Source organism: Crocodylus siamensis, chromosome 1, assembly GCF_052110815.1.
Source record: "Crocodylus siamensis isolate JL-2025a chromosome 1, ASM5211081v1, whole genome shotgun sequence".
Taxonomy (NCBI): Eukaryota; Metazoa; Chordata; order Crocodylia; family Crocodylidae; genus Crocodylus; species Crocodylus siamensis.
The window spans coordinates 155,904,119-155,921,087 of NC_143395.1; the positions used below are offsets into that span (position 1 = coordinate 155,904,119).

At 45.1% G+C, this 16,969-nt stretch overlaps 1 protein-coding gene across 2 annotated transcripts in view; it reads right to left on the minus strand.

The window, feature by feature from the left end:
• Positions 1-16,969, minus strand: part of BTBD9 (BTB domain containing 9) — a 276,523-nt gene that overhangs the window by 229,536 nt on the left and 30,018 nt on the right. For both annotated transcript variants that reach the window (XM_090046617.1, XM_090046626.1), the window contains exon 6: positions 11,104-11,223. In XM_090046617.1, coding sequence (XP_089902743.1) covers positions 11,104-11,223 — 120 coding nt within the window. The remainder of the gene's footprint in view (positions 1-11,103; positions 11,224-16,969) is intronic.

The following is a 16,969-nucleotide window of genomic DNA, read 5'->3' on the forward strand; positions in this document are numbered from 1 at the left end:
GCCTACCCACCCCCGTGCCCTGCGCAGATCCAGGGGCACACGCCCTCTCCCCTGCCTTTGTGGGGTGCACGCAACAGGAGCCACCACCCTCACACTGTGTCCCCCGGGAGAGCCGCAGCTGTGTCCCATGCCCGCCCCACCTGGGCAGCGCCCGCCCCACCTGGGCAGCACCTGCCCCAGCCCCACTCCAGTTCTCACCACAGGGGCCTTGGTCTACACCACCCATAGCCCTTCCCTCCCCAGTCCCCTTTCACCACAACAGACTTGCCAGCTGCACACAGCTGTACTGGAAATAGGATTGGTATCAACTGATATGCCTCCTTAAAAATTGGCTACCTGTATTGGCCCCCACAATCTCTATCGGTGCACCCCTACTTATATGAATAAAGAGATAAAATGCCAATGTTAATACAGACAGACGGAAATAAATTTTCCTCCGTTTATTGATTTTTTTTTGGTAAAACCTGGAATTTCTAGACAAACCATATTATCTTCCACTTGGACAATTAATTTTTATTTTCTAATTAAAACTTTAATAAAAACCATCCAAATTAGTGTTATCTTATGTTAAAAGGAATGTCTGAAGGATATTTCTGAGGATTCCCTACTAGTCTAATCTGCCTAAGAAAAACTGTACTATACTGACACCAGGTGGCTGTATTTTGCCTTGTATTATTTTCAAACCCTGTTCTCAGTATGTTTGGCATTGCCTTGCAATTTTTCTTTCTTAGCTAATTTCTTATAAACTAGTGAAATACAACCAAATAAAAAGATTTGCAAAACATAAAAATAAAGGAGGAAGGATGTAAATTGCCTCATATTATCCAAATCTCAATTTTCAAGTGATTTATATGGGCACAGAGAACATTAAAAGAAAGTGAAAGTGCATTTAGAAACACTTTCTTGTTCCCATGCATATAGTCAAGAGATCATTCAACAAGGCAACAACCACTGCAGAGCATCTTAGTCTGAAGCCTAAGGAGCCACGCCTATTGACAACTGTTACTGGTAATGTTGGTGCCTGATTCATAATTACCTTGCCTAAATGATTTGCAAGATATGAGGCATCAAACAACAGTTTCTTTAACATTAGTCAAGCATTGCATATTCCAGTGTGTGTGGCTTAAAGGAAGTCCTGACAGTCACTAAGAAGGGTGCAGAAGAATTCACAACTCTTCTACCACCAAGAAAGGGCAGTGGATAAGAACCAAACAATCCTGACTGCTTATATGGTCTTCATGACTATCAATTCCATAAAGGAACTAACTTAATAAGTAACTGTTTCTTGTCCCATGTTTCAGTTATTAACCCCACGGGCCACCAAAAACATCCTATATATCTTCACTGAACATTAACGTTTGTTTGTTGAGAGACAACACGTAAGTTCAGCAGTACCAAGAAAGCAAGGCAGAAAAGCACCCTACCCCAAAGACTTTACTGTTCAAGTGTATAGGCACACAAAATAGTTACCAAGGAGGTGATCCTCCCCCTCTCTGCGACACTGGTCAGGCCGCAGATGGAGTACTGCGTCCAGTTCTCGGCGCCACACTTCAAGAGGGATGTGGACAACATGGAGAGGGGTCCAGAGGAGGGCCAATCGCATAATCAGGGGACAACAGGGCAGGCCCTATGAGGAGAGGCTACGGGACCTGAACCTGTTCAGCCTCCACAAGAGAAGGCTGAGGGGGGATCTTGTGGCCTGTTATAAACTAGTCAGGGGGGATCAGCAGGCACTGGGGGAGTCACTGTTCCCCCGAGCACCACTAGGAGTGACCAGGAATAATGGTCACAAGCTGGCAGAGGGTAGGTTTAGGTTAGATATCAGGAGGCGCTACTTCACAGTCAGGGCGGCTAGGGTCTGGAACCAACTTCCAAGAGAAGTGGTGCTGGCTCCTACCCTGGGGGTTTTTAAGAGGAGGTTAGATGAACATCTTGCTGGGGTCATTTGACCCCAGTACTCTTTCCTGCCATGGCAGGGGGTCGGACTAGATCATCTGCTCAGGTCCCTTCCGACCCTAGAAACTATGAAACTATGAAAGTACCACAAAAGTAAAAAGGAGATGAAATTAAAAGTATGTTAGGTGTTCTGTAGTAAATGTCCACTACTACTACTTTGGTTTAGCTTTTATTTCCCACAGCACAAGTGAGCAGCTACTGCAGAATGGCTGATGTGGTAAATCTTGGTCACCTATGATTCTGAGAAAGTTGCTTGATTTTTGCTTCTCTTTTCCCTGTCTTTGTAAAGAACTCAGAGTTTCTCGGTTGAAAACTGCTCTGTAATTCAAACTGTTAGTATGAAATGGTAATAGGAAGAGAGTTACTGGTTCAGAAGGGTAAGAACAAAGATTCTTAAAAAACAAATGCTGCTGCACTCTCCTCCGCTGACCTGCTTTTCCAGTGTTGTAAAAAGACAGAGGAACACCATGTAAGTGAAGATAGTTGGAAAAGAAATTAAATATTCAGGAAAAAAAAATATATGGCAAAAATAAAAATCCACTGATACTCAAAAGTATGTCTCAAATACTACCGTGCAATATTTGTTTGTACATAGGAGCTTTCCATCCTAAAAAAATACCTCTAGAATTACCTCCATTATACATTGAATTAACCTGAGATAGTAATCATGTGAAGTGAAAATAAATGATCAACTTCTCTATTTGCAAAAGCATAAGTAAGGTTTTCCCACTAACTTAAAAAAAAGTGCTATTCAAAACCAATTTCAGGCCATAATAGCGAATATAATACATTACAGGTAATATAATGAGCAACTGATTAGGAAGACTGAATCAGTCTAAGTGTGTTGTGAAAAAATCATGTGTACATTTAAATATTAACAATCAGAATTTGTGCATGAAACGCAATCACACAACCTGTTATTCTAATGCTACTCATAAGAAACTGATATTCTTTACTGAGAAATATGGGGTCAAAAAATGAATAACGAGGCTGCTCTGAAAGATAAAAAAGGATCACAGAATTAAGAAAATGATGTGTATAAACAAGGAATTTATTCAAACCATGTTTAATCACATGGAAAAAAACTTGGTATATTTTCTTAAAAGTCAGGTGTATGTATTAGTCTAGTTTAACCCTGACAGCTCTAACCTCTCACAAGTGACATGCATGAGACATCACATAGACAGATGACAAACCTTGACAATATTGCTGGACTAATATTTTCCTTATAAATCGGTATTTGAACAAATTTCTCCCTTGTATTACACAAAAGCATGCTGTCCTTCAAAATCAAGCATAAAAATACAGGTTTGGTTTCACTTTGAATTGCCATCGAAATTTTTATGGTAGCACAAAGGTGATGTCTCTTGCAGCACCTAGTAGAAGCAAACTTCACTGAAGAAAAACTGTAAGCCCTTAGAAACACTAACCCAAATCAGTTAAGTGTGATACTACATTCAACCAGGTTTATCTCAAACCGCTTTCAGCCATTTTCAAACTGATTTGTGTTCTGGCATATGCTACAGAAAGCTCAATAGTATAGCTTAGTATATGCTGTACTATAGACATTCATGGAAGTGCAGGCTGAGCTTTTACATTTAGCTTTCAGTAACGAACTGAGACATATCTGCAATGGGAAGTTATGACCTGGGCCTTAGTGTAATGAGATTTGCCCTGTCTACATGATTTTCCTGGCCAAAACTTGAACAGCTGACACAGTCTGAAAATAACAGCCTCAGGGATGAAACAGGTTGCCCTTTAACACTTTCAACAAAAGGTCAGAAATATTATACACATACAACTGCAAAAAATTAGCCTACTGAAATAAAATGACGATATTCTTGTGGCATTCAATGCATGTCACTTCACCGGACCCACAAATAAGCAAGTTGTGGGCTAGCGCAGAAAAAAAATGTGGTAAAAAGACTAACTGACAGAATTCAGAATTTACTTTAAACAGAAACTGCTGGTGAGACCCAAGAAAGGACTATATTATCATGAAAAAATCACACACAGGGACTCACCATGAAGGTGTAGGTCTCTTCATTTCTTGCTGTTTAAAAAGTGATAAAGAGGACAGACAGCCAAAGAGTTCACCAGTCAACACTAAGTTATGGTCACAGAGAGAAAAAAACTCCTTCATTGGCAGGAAAACATGCGAGACCTTTGAGGAATTTTACCAATAGAGTATGTGAGAATATGGTGCAGCCTTGCATAGGAGGATGATTTGCTGATATTGTTGCTGGATATATCCACATCAAGCTAAACTGATTGTTTCAAAGAAAGTAAACAGTTCAATGCAACTGAAATCAAGGTTCCTTACTGGCAAGCTGACTATCCACTGCCTAGACAGAAAATCATAAGTGAATTAGATTAAAGGATGTTTTAAATCAGAATGAGTGTGTGCACGAAGATAGGAAAATAACCCTCTTTAAATCCACACCTCTAGCTGTTTTGCAGGTTTCCCAAGTGTCCCCATGTAGACAAGCCCTTAGTCCCAGTGTGGAGAAGAGATGTAATGCTTTCTGAAATGATCGCTTGTAAGAGCAATTTCCCAGATGACCAGCAGGCTACCCAAGTAAGGAGACCTTTGAATTCCTTGTCTCTTTTGATGGAGGGCTGTGGGCCAATCAAAGCATAAGATATTGAACTGATGATGCAATGCAGTGAGGGCCAACCTTTTTGGCACGCATGCTACAAATTAGCACCACCCCCTCCCCGAGTGTTACTTTGATCCATTTCCCTTGCATGATGTGTTACTTTGCTTGCTGCTCCCTGCCCTGTATTCCCTTACGAAGCTGCTATTCCATTTTGTTTTCTGCTCTGTGCTCCCTGAATAGTCTGATGCTCTGCTTTCTGCTCCCTGCTTCCTCAATCTGCTGCATGCCGCACATAGAGACTGCCTGTGCCAAAAACTGGCCATCTCTGGTATAATGTTTCCATCAGTAACCTCAGCTTCTTTCTGTGATCCAGATATGCCAAGATGTGAAATCAGACATCTTGAAAAGAACTCAAGAGCCACAAACCAGTCTGCAGGATACAGGGAAGGGATTAGAAGTAAGGGTCACCATAAAGAACCTGAAGTCAACAAAGGAGCTCCATTGCTAAAGAAAGGATGAGTTTCCAATTACCTTTCTTTTTTTGATATTAGGAAGCAAGTAAAATTAAAAGTCTCCTACCCTTTAATATGCATGGCATTTCTTTATCATTCCTAGTTGAATCAGAGGCTCTTGCTTCACGATCCTCATGAGAAAGGCCAATTAAGAGGGATGGGGATGGCAGAAAGGGGATAGGAACAGTTATGTCAGAATACCTCTCATGTTGACAACACTTAGGCCCTATTAGTGCTGGTGTTTCCCACGGCCTCCTGAAAACAGGACAGGCAGTTAGAATCTGAGGGTTATAATTAGATAACCTCTCAAGAGTTATCCAGTTCCACTCTGAAAAAAATGTTTGGAAGGGAGGAAAACCCAAAGATGGTCCAGCCAGACTCCTGACATGTGGGTTAAAACTGATGGTTCTCTGAAATCCAGAGTTGCTGAGCTGTGGAAGCCAGCAAAGAATCCCCTCTGACAATGTCACTGCCTCTTCTTCAATGGATCCAAGAATGAGTTCTTTGAATAGTACCAAGACTGTAGTTTATACAGGACAATTATAGAGCAGCTAAGACAATCGTCTGAACTACAGGAACACAGAGATCTTAAGGGAGCTCTGGAATCTCTTGGATAGGAAGTGCTTTACTCACAGCACTATTAGAGAGCTGTATGCCCTCAGATGAGAGCTCCTCAAATGGCAACAGGAACCTTTCCTAAGAATTCAGGTCATCAACAGTTAGGGGGTCTCCTCATGGTCTCAACCAGCAACTACCAACTTAGCTGTTGAGCCTGACTCATCAAATACTGCTTGGAGTGCAAGCAGACCATTGCTGTAGAAAACTTCAGTTAGTCATGCTGGTCTTTTGAACAGATCAATACAATTAAAAGAGCTGGTCCCACAACAGAAGACTGTACTTCAGTGTCTGATATTTCACCACTCTCAACTGTAAGCTTACTGAGGAGTACACTTTTCTCACACAGAGGTCTAATTTCTTTGAATCCTCCTCCTTCAGGGTAAACTTGGCTGGCCCTTACTTCTTCAAATCCTCTTGAGTTGCTTGTGCTAGAAGTGCACCAGAGAAAACACTGGCAAATTATATTTTTAAGTTCTTAAATGAGTGCCTGGCATTTCAATCCCTTTAGGTAAGTGCCTGGTATTTCCCATCAATTCTCTTTGACATTGCTGGAACTACCAAATCATTCTGGTAATATTGAGCAGTCTGTCAAGAATGAATATGGAAAGTTGCAGGGTATCTGGAAGCTTGTACTGCTTTTCCTGGATGGCATCCAATGGGATAGCCGGTATCTTTGCCATTATTTTTAGCAAGTCTTGTAAAATCTTTAGCTTGCCCATAGAAACAGTGGATGTAGGGAGTCAGAGGAAGGGCTTACGTGTCTGCTGAGGACAAAATGGCCAACAGCTAATAAATTTCAGGAGATTGCCCATCTCAGCTCTTTTCTACTTCTCCCCAGAAGTTCAGGGTAAGGAAGAAGAGCCTGTGACAAATGCTGCTGTTTTTTTGGCATAGGGAATCTAGTTCTGTACACCAGGTGGTCAGCAGGCTTTCACTAACAGTGCACCAAATTAGTGCAGCTCAATCCTACATCAGGGCATGGGTAGCAGTTCTTAGATATTCCACCACTAAGCATCACCTTCTAGTATAAAATTTACTAACACAGATTATATAAACTCATTTGGCATGCTTGGTAGGCCAGATTAAATCTCTTTGCAAAACAGATTGGGGTCTGTGGGTCCTAGATTGCCAGCCCCTGCTGTAGACTGTAGATGAAGTCAATTCTCTAGAGCAAAAGCAATTCTCCTCCCCATCCACCTCCCAAGAGGGCACCAGTATGTCTGTAGTCTGTATAGACAGTGAAAGAAGATTCAGTGGCAAGCACCAGGAGAACTGCTTTGTGTTCCCAGAGATCTTCTGGCACCTGCCAGGGATACTTACCTTGACTTGCTTTGAAGTCCTATTGTCTCAACTCATAGAGGTGATGTTTACTTCTGGGAAGAAGTTCTGCTGTGGTAACAAATTTCCCTTCTCAAATGAAAAGCAAGTCAGAGACTAGTGTTTCAGTGAGAGTATAGTAGGGATGCCAAGACAGTTAATACACAGCCAGCATTAAAGAATGTCACCACTGTGAAGGAAAACAGACTCAAGAGTAGTCCTAGATACCATGATGGCTGGTGCTGACACAAAATGCCAAACATGACTCTCCCCTAGCAAGAGTAACAATAGCATAGTCCTTGGAACAAGAAGAAATTAGCGCTAAGAATTTGAATTTTGGTCCTTTTATACTCTCACAGAACTATAACAGTTTTGGATTAACAAGCTTAGAAGAGGCTCTGTGTTCCCTCTTTAGAAAAAGGGATCAGTACCGGTTATTTACAACCCATCTTTAGAGTACATCTCTGATGCAGCTGACAAGTGGGATTTATGCAAAGCAGTTCAGGAGGCTCCAGCTGTGTCCTGGCTCGCTTGGGTGTAAACTAACAATTAGAGCTTCTGGGAGGAACTTCTAGATCAACAGTTTTCACCCTGGGGGTCCACAGACTATGTCTATGGGGTCTGCAAAAGAGGACTATGATTAAAAGTATGTGAACACCCAAAGGAGTCCACACCTCCATTCAAATTTTTTTTATGGGACTGCAAATGAAAAAAGGTTGAAGACCCCTGTTCTAAACCTTATGAAACTTGCATTGATCTTTTCAAAAGGAAGAGCTTCTATTTCACCTCATTCACCTTTAGGACTTTTTGAAGAATGATTTAAAAATCAAAACAGCACATCAGATCATAGCTCTCCAAACCACAGCAGCCACCAAGAAAATGACACTATTCACAAGCATAGCAGCATTGCAGAACAGGTAATTCTAAAAGCCAGTTGACACTAAGTCTGTCATACAGGGATATTGTGTGGGAGAGGACCTATACGGAGCAACTGGTAAAGAAAACATACTGACATGACACTAGCAGTAACCTCCCATTAGCAAAGAGCACAGAACTAAAGGGATCCACCTTGTAGCAAAGAGCTGCAAGAAGGAATTGAGAACAGCTACAGTTGCTCTGATTTTTATGTCTTAATCTATAGGAATTGGGAGGATACTTGGGGCCCAGTCCTTCCCAACAGATAGCAAAATTCTGTTCTTCAAAAAAAGAGCTGATCTCATGCACAAGGGATACAAAAATGCTGAGCATTGGAATCTATGGGTCAACCTCTCAAAGAACGGTCATGCATTTTCCTACTGATCTTTAATTGATATATTATACTCAGACAACTCCATTAGTATGAATGTTTTTTAAACCGCTTCAATTTGGATGGGCAATCCATACTCAAAGTCACTTAAATGTCTGAATTCATTTGAAAGCTTTATTTTGGCCTGACCTAGGGACTTAGACTTCTGCAGCATAAGCATTCTCAGAAGCAATCCAGTTCAAGAACCTAGGTGCTAAGGATGTTTATACATGTGCTCTGAGAGGAAAAGGGGTGGGTGAAGGGCTTTAATTAGAGCAGCTCTCAATATGGATTCACATCCATTTGGAGTAGTTTCAAAAAGCACCCATCCAAACCACTGTAATTAGCATACATCAGGGCAGCCTTGATGTATATGTATAGGTGCTTTAGAGTACAGACATATGTGAAACAGACTGGTTTAAATCTGAATCACCCAGACGTATATACCTGTTAAACCCATTTAAAGCTGCCTGGAACAGTTCAAAAGTTTACTTGGAAAATCAAGGATTCCTTTAAACCAGTTCAAAGTTGCATGGAGACATCAAGCATTCTATGACATGGGTCTGGTTGGTCCTCTAGGTATCCCACATTGTACCATTCCTCACCCCCTTCACTGCTGCAACTGGCCATCCTGGTACAGTACCAGAACTCTACTCTCTACCTATTTTTCCTCCCTCCTTCCCCTCCGGTTCTGGGAACTCAAAAGTGGGGGTCTGCTACAGAGTTTGGTCAACTGCAGGTTATTTAAATTTTAGTTAACTAAAGTTTAGGAGGGAAGGGGAAGCAGAAAAGTGAAAAGCTTTCAGTCACAGATCATCTACCCTGTAAAATTCTCAAAGTATAGGTGCAAGCACTCCCCACACCCATTCACCCACTGCAAGGGCATGCTGGGCTGGATGCTCATTCTCACTCGCTAGTGTTGATGCCACAGCACTTTATACATAATTGTGACCCTGTTCCCCATCAGTAACATCTGGGAACAGTTCAACTGTTGTGTGTGTCCACAACCTGAAAGTTTTGTGCTTCAGATCAAGGCTGAAAAGCATCTATACTCTGCCAAGTCCCCAAGGAGGTATGACTGGTAGATGATAAAGCACACCAATACCACTAAATTCAGTACAAAGCACAATACTCAGGGAAACTCGTGCTTGAAAATGAGGCTGTGCGTGATAGTCTCCAGCTTTTATTACAATAGCTTATTGTATGCCTGCCCAACCTCTAAACAAATGGGAACTGAATGTCCCATGAACCATCCCAGCAGGGCTCCCCCTCCATCACTACACCATACACCTATGCAGATACCACCCTCCATCCATTGCCACACTGCATGGCCTAGGGCTCACTCCCAGCTCCCTGTGCAGCATCACACTAGGACAGGGCAGAAAGTGGAAACTAAAAGAAGGAAGGGAATCCTGGAGACTTAGGCTGCTCTTGCAGCCAGAACAATGGAGGAAAAGGAAGGGGGAAGCGGGGTGGCAACCAGACAAGATCCCAGGTGCTACAATTTAATCCCTCACAGGCCACATGTGGCTTACAGGCCACACAGAGCTGGCCTTAGGGGTGGGCAATGTGGGCGATTGCCTGGGAAGCAGTGATCAGGGGTTGACAAACACACACACACACACGATCAGCCCATGCTCACAGCAGCATTCTCTCCCTGGCCCAGGCAGGAGTAGTGCCCAGCCTAGCCCACTCTCAGCCGCTGCTCAGGAGGAGCCAGGTTGGGTAAGCACAGATGGGATAGTGCCTACTCCCATCCACTCACCTTGCTCCTGCACAGCAGCAGCAGTGTCTGCTCACCCATCTGCCTGGTACACCATGCTGCTCCACCTATATGCTGCACTGTGCCCCATGACTGTATCAGTGTCACTGACTTGTGGGGGGCAGCACCAAAACACAAGTCAGTCCAGGGTGCCATTTTCCTAAGGTCAGCTGGGAGGCCACGTGTTGAACAGCCTTGGCTTAGAGGTTAGCATACTTGCTCTGGAAGTGAAAGATCTGGGTTCTAGCCTCTCCTCTAGCCTGAAGAGATTCAAATCCATACCTCCCACTTTCTAAGCAAGTGCCCCAACTACAAAGCTATAGAATAGGCTGGGTGTGGGGTACCCTCCACCTCTGTTGTGGAAACTCTTGCTTTTTTCTCTTTCTTTCTGCCCTATGACCTTTGCATTCCTGGCTGTATAGTCTATCTGAAGAGCATAAAAGGCCTTTAAGAAGGGACAAAGCTTTTTTCAGCTATGTTTACTTTAAAGTTTGTTGTATAATAGCATTATTCCCCCGCCTTTTCACACAATTGTTAATCATATAAATAAACCTATTTTTTATATCTCTGCTAATTGAGAAGGGTAATCCATTTCTAAAATGTTTGTTTTTATTTAATCCTAATTCTTGCCTGGTCTCCTAACTAGACATTCAATTACATCGTTATATTGTAGCTACAGAAAATCTATAAAAATAGGTTTACAATGTGCATCAAACTTTTTAAAGCATTTTAAACTTCTCAGTGAATACACAGCTGCTGCAGGCCACTTTTATTGAGTGAAAAAAGCCATCAGGAGCATAACTTTATTAGACTACAAAAAAATCAGAGAAAAAGAAAATATGTAAACAATTATTAAACTTTGCTTTCAATGTAATTTGAGAGAAAAGCAACAATGTTTTCAAAGTTGAATTCAGCAACTAGTTACATACCAAAGCATATAAAGAATTAATTTGATTTTTAGTGGTAAAAGACTTCTACAACTTCTTAAGTCATTAGCAATCATTATCCACTTAAATGTCTGTATTATTAGAAGATATTAATATGTGAACTAACCTGCAGACACGGGCTGGAAAGTACAGCTTCTGCCAAGATCGACAAAGATATTTTGAGTGATCGATCACACGGATCCAGTCTAGTTCATCCATGGATACCTCAATGTAGTAGGAATATGACCTTTGAATTGTCAGAAATAACAGTTAGAATAAAAGCAGCAAATATATGGATTCTAACTTCACACAATGCTTTCTTGATATTAGTACCCAAGTTAAAAAAAAAAGAATTTTTGCATGCATGCCCGTATCTAGTCAGCTATAAGGATGTCAATGTTTCAAACTAGCTTTGAAAATAAATGCACGTGTAATCATGTTTAAGTTAATTTCAAAACTATTTAAAGTGTCCAAATTCACAATCCCCAGTAATAAGATGAGACCATCTTCCCAGAAAAGATATGATGAGACACTAAATTCAGGCACTGTACATGCCTAAGCCATAAAGAAATAATTTGTATTCCTCTAGCACAGGCTAAATTTAAGACCAACACTGCAGTTATTTCTATAGCCACAACAACAAGGAAAATAGGAAGAGATTTAGCAGATCATAAATGCCAGTCTCAAAATCTTCACCAGAGAAGGCAAACTTGCTTTGTATCATGATCTCCGTTTTCATTGCACTCGGGAGCCAGGAGCAGGGAGGACAGGAGGGATCCAGGCACACGTGTCCCACACACACGTGTGCCACCTTACCTGACCCGAGGTGGAGGTGGACGCGGACGCAGCAGCAGCGGAGCCAGCAGCAGGGGCAGCAGCAGCTGATTCCCCCTAAGGTAAGTAGGCAGAGGGATCGGACACAGCTGAACCAGATCCGGAGGGGAAGCCCCCCGGATCCCTCTTAGCTGAGCCGCTAGGGAGCCGTGCTCCTGAGCCACGCCGCACAAACAGGGAGACTCCTGCTAGGGCATGGCAAAGGCACTGCACTAAGCCATAAACAAGCAACAACTCCTATGATGGTGTCAACACAGAGTGCTGCCAGGGCCCCTGCCCAGGGGGCACAGCCTACCTGGGGCTTGTCTGAGGCCTCCACCCAGACAGAGCCCATGGGGGGGGTGGCAGCTCCCCACCCCCTGGCCTGCAGGAGCAGCCCAGCAAGGCCCGGGGGGTCTGGGATTGGGGACCCCCACACCCGTCCTGCAGGCACCTGCCTTGGGGCCCGAGGCACAGGTGACGGAGCTCCAGAAGGAGGTTAGCAGGCTGAGGGGAATAAGGGAGCCGGAGGATGAAACTGATGGCTATATCCTTTCCCTCCAGGGCCACACACGCAAGGAAGAAGCACCTCGGGAAGTGCCCTCCACTGCAGAGTGGCAGACGGTCACCTCCAGTACCAGGGCTGCTCACAATACAACAGTACCACTTCCTCCAGTCCAGCTGGACAACAGGTAACAAGGCCCTGGAAACTCTGGAGGAGAAGGAGGCAACCGAAGAGGAGGCAACTCCATACTCTCCATGATCTGAGCAGGCTGAAGGAGCTAAGCAGTCCCGGAAGAAAGAGTGTTGAGTGATCGTCATAAGCGACTCCATCCTGAGAGGTAGAGAGGGCCCCATCTGTCGCCAGGACCCCTCAACACACGAGGTCTACTGCCTACCCGGAGCAAAGATTCAGGACGTGAAGGAGATGATCCAGCCCACCGATTACTACCCTGTGGTCCTAATCCATGTGGGTACTAATGATGCGGCCAGGAGAAGCCCTGATCACCTGATGGTGGACTACCATGCTCTGGGAGGCGTGCTGAAGGAGGTAGGTGCACAGGTGGTTTTCTCTTCTGTCCTACCAGTGAGCGGACATAGAAGACAGCATGTGACGTGCATCGCAGAGACCAACTGGTGGCTTCGGGAATGGTGTCTCAAGGCGGGCTTTGGCTTCCTTGATAACGACCTGCACATCACGACAAGAGACATGCTCAGATGGGATGGACTCCACCATTCCCCTAAAGGTGGGCGTGTATTTTCTTCTAGGTTGACGGATCTCCTCCGGCGGGCTTTAAACTAGGCTCGTTGGAGGAAGGGGAAGACGAGGGCAGAGGAAGCCTTGGACTGCCAAACCAAGCAACACCCACAAGTACAGCCCATCCTAGACCCATGAGCAGAACTTATACACAAGTAAGCAACAGGGGCCAGGGCAATGCTGAAAGTAGGGGGCCAGTGCACACATCCACAGGAGGCCTCAAATGCCTCTACACATCCCTCGTAGTATGGGAAACAAAGCAAGAGGAACTTACTCTCCTGCTAGCTGACACCAACCCAGACATAGTGGGGTTCACTGAAACGTGGTGGGACCCAACGCATGGCTGGGCAGTGAATATCAAGGGGCTATAGGCTGTACAGGAGGGACAGGACGGGGAGGAAAGGTGGGGGTGTGGCGCTCTACATTAATACACATCCTCATCAATTAGCAAAGAGTCAGAGGAGGGGAACTCTGAAGTGCTTTGGGTTAGAATACAAGGCAGTCGAGGAGAAAGAGATTTAATGGTGGGGGTCTACTACAGACCACCCAACCAAGGGGAAGAGCTAGACCGGGAATTCTTAAGTCAGCTCACGGAGGCAGTTAGGTCAAAGGACGTGGTCATGATGGGTGACCTGAACTTTTCAGACATCTGCTGGGAAGAGCAATCAGCCAAGTCTGACCGCTCACGTAGGTTCCTAGCCAAAATGCAGGACCTCCATCTAACCCAGGAGGTGCACAGCCCCACCAGGGGAGATGCCTTGTTGGACCTGGTGCTGGCTACCAGCGATGACCTAGTGAGGAGGCTGAAGGTGCTTGACCACTTGGGCAACAGTGATCATTGCCTGCTGGAATTCACCATCCAGCAAAGGCCTACAGCAAGGCAGCAGCCCAAGATTTCAGGAGGGCGGACTTCAATGAGCTAAGGAGAATAGTCAGGGAAGCACTGAAGTCCCAGAGGGGAGGGGAGCCAGGTGTTCAAGAAGAGTGGTCGCTCCTTAAGGAGGTGATCTTCCAAGCCCAAAGGGAAGTAATCCCAACATGGATGAAAGGGAGCAGGAGGGCGCAAAAGCCCCCATGGCTCACCAAAAGCATCCAGGAATGTCTCCTAGCTAAAAGGGAGGTGCCTACCCTATGGAAGGGAGGGGTCATCACCAGGGAGGATTATACTGCGGTTGCTCAGGGGGGCACTAAGGAAGGCCAAGGCGGAGATGGAACTGGGACTAGCTTCCCCAATCAAGGACAACAATAAGTCTTTTTTTAGATACACAGGGGGCAAAAAGAAGGTTCCGGGTAACGCGGGGCCCCTGCAAGACATGCTAGGAAATTTGGTCGTCACACCAGACAACAAAGCTAACCTATTTAACTATTTCTTTTCCTCCATTTTCCTGAGCTGGGACCAGAACAGCCACCCCGACTCTGGGCCCCCCTTAGACTCCAGTGGAGTCGCACCTGGGCCAAGGGTTAGTGAGGAACTAGTTAGACAACTTCTGGAGGGACTGGATGTATTCAGATCAGCTGGTCCGGACGATCTCTACCCTAGAGTATTGAGGGAATTAGCTGAGGTCATTGCGGGACCCCTGGCACGGCTTTATGAGCACTCGTGGTGCTCTGGTGTGCTGCCAGAGGACTGGAAGAGGGCCAATGTGGTTCCCATCTTCAAAAAAGGGGAGGAAGGAGGACCCAGGAAACTGTAGACCAGTTAGTCTTACCTCAATCCTGGGCAAGCTTTTTGAGAGAATTATTTTGGCACATGTCCACGAGGGGCCAGCAGGGGAGATTATGCTTAGGGGCAACCAACATGGGTTCATTAGAGGCAGGTCCTGTCAGACCAACTTGGTGGCCTTTTATGACCAGGTCACCAAATCCTTAGATGCAGGGATAGCAGTGGACATAGTTTTCCTGAACTTTCAAAAGGCCTTCGACACTGTCTCTCACCCTGTTCTCATCAAGAAACTAGGGGAGTGCGGTGTCGACACCTACACAGTCAAATGGGTCACCAACTGCCTGGAGGGCTGCTCCCAGAGAGTGGTGGTGGACAGGTCATTTTCGACCTGGAGGGACGTGGGCAGCAGGGTTCCGCAGGGCTCCGTCCTCGGGCCTGCACTGTTCAACATCTTCATCAGCAACTTGGACGAGGGGGTAAAAAGCACCCTATTCAAATTTGCTGATGACACTAAGATGTGGAGGGATGTGGGCACGCTAGAAGGAAGGAATAGGCTACAATCAGACCTAGACAGGTTACAGGGGTGGGCGGATGAGAATAGGATGGGATTCAACACTGACAAATGCAAGGTGATGCACATGGGGAAGAAGAACCAGCACCATACCTACAGGTTGGGGAACTCCCTTCTCAGCAGTGCAGAGGCAGAAAAGGATCTTGGAGACATCATTGATGCCAAGATGAATATGGGCCGGCAGTGTGGGGATGCAGTCAGGAAAGCCAATCGCACCTTGTCATGCATCCACAGATGCATCTCAAGCAGGTCCAAGGAGGTGATACTCCCCCTCTATGCGGCACTGGTCAGGCCGCAGCTGGAGTACTGCTTCCAGTTCTGGGTGCCGCACTTCAAGAGGGATGTGGACAACATGGAGAGGGTCCAGATGAGGGCCATTCGCCTGGTCAGGGGGCAGCAGGGCAGGCCCTACGAGGACAGGCTACGGGACCTGAACCTGTTCAGCCTCCACAAGAGAAGGCTTAGGGGGAATCTAGTGGCCTGTACAAACTAGTCAGAGGGGACCAGCAGGCATTGAGGGAGTCCCTGTTCCCCCAAGCACTACCAGGAGTGACTAGGAATAACGGTCACAAGCTGGCAGAGGGTAGATTTAGGCTAGGTAATCAGGAGGCGCTACTTCACTGTCAAGGTGGCTAGGATCTGGAGCCAACTTCCAAGTGAAGTGGTGCTGACTCCTACCCTGGGGGTCTTTAAGAGGAGACTAGATGAACACCTTGCTGGGGTCGTTTGACCCCAGTACTCTTTCCTGCCACAGCAGGCAGTTGAACTCGATGAGCTGCTCAGGTCCCTTCCAACCCTACTAACTATGAAACTATGTATTGTCTCTATCACTCTTCTCCTCAGGGTGTTTTTTTTTTTTTTTTTTTTTTTTTTTTTTTTTTTTTTTTACAGACTCTCATTATCAAACATGCCTGTAGTTATCCATCAGACATTCAAAAACCAAAATTACCACCACAAACAACACTGTCATGGCCCCATTTGCCCAGTTTAGAAATCTCGCATTTGCAGGGAGGAAAACCCAAGCTAGCCCTACTTGGTTTTAGAACTATCCTGGGCTCACTTCTTCCAGAAGCCCTCCCTACTAGACCTTTGGCACTACACTGCTACATTAGAATTGAAAAGCAAAACCTTGATCTGGGGGCTGGGAGCGGGTGAGGAAAGGGGGTGCAGATTGGAAAACAGTCAACTTCACACCCATCTGACAGAAGCTCAGGCAAGGGAGAAAAGGAAGTAGGTTCCCTCACCTTTAGCAGAATAGGAAAACTCCAAGATCCCTCTCAGATTTGTTTAGCTCAGGAAGGTACTTCAGGGTCCCCAGTTTACTTCAAAGTTATAATCCTTTTGCAGAGAAATACAACTTTCACAGACTGGAATGGAGTTGAGGCATATTATCATCTTGGTAAACCTTTACTAAGAGAAGATCCTCACGATTATGCCAGATTAGAGCTTACCAAGCAAAGAGCAGCCCATTTCCCTTAGATACAATACCTTTAATCCGCATACCTTTGAAGCATGGTTACTGGACTTGTCTTTGGACTCTAAGAGCCTTAGACTCTTATTTCCTTTTCACTGTGGCTCCTAGACCTTTGGTCACTAAACACATGGGTCATGATAGCTGGTGAAGGGCTCTCTCAAAGTAAGAATATTTTTCTCAGAGCCAACATCAGTCCATTTCTACCAGAGTTTCT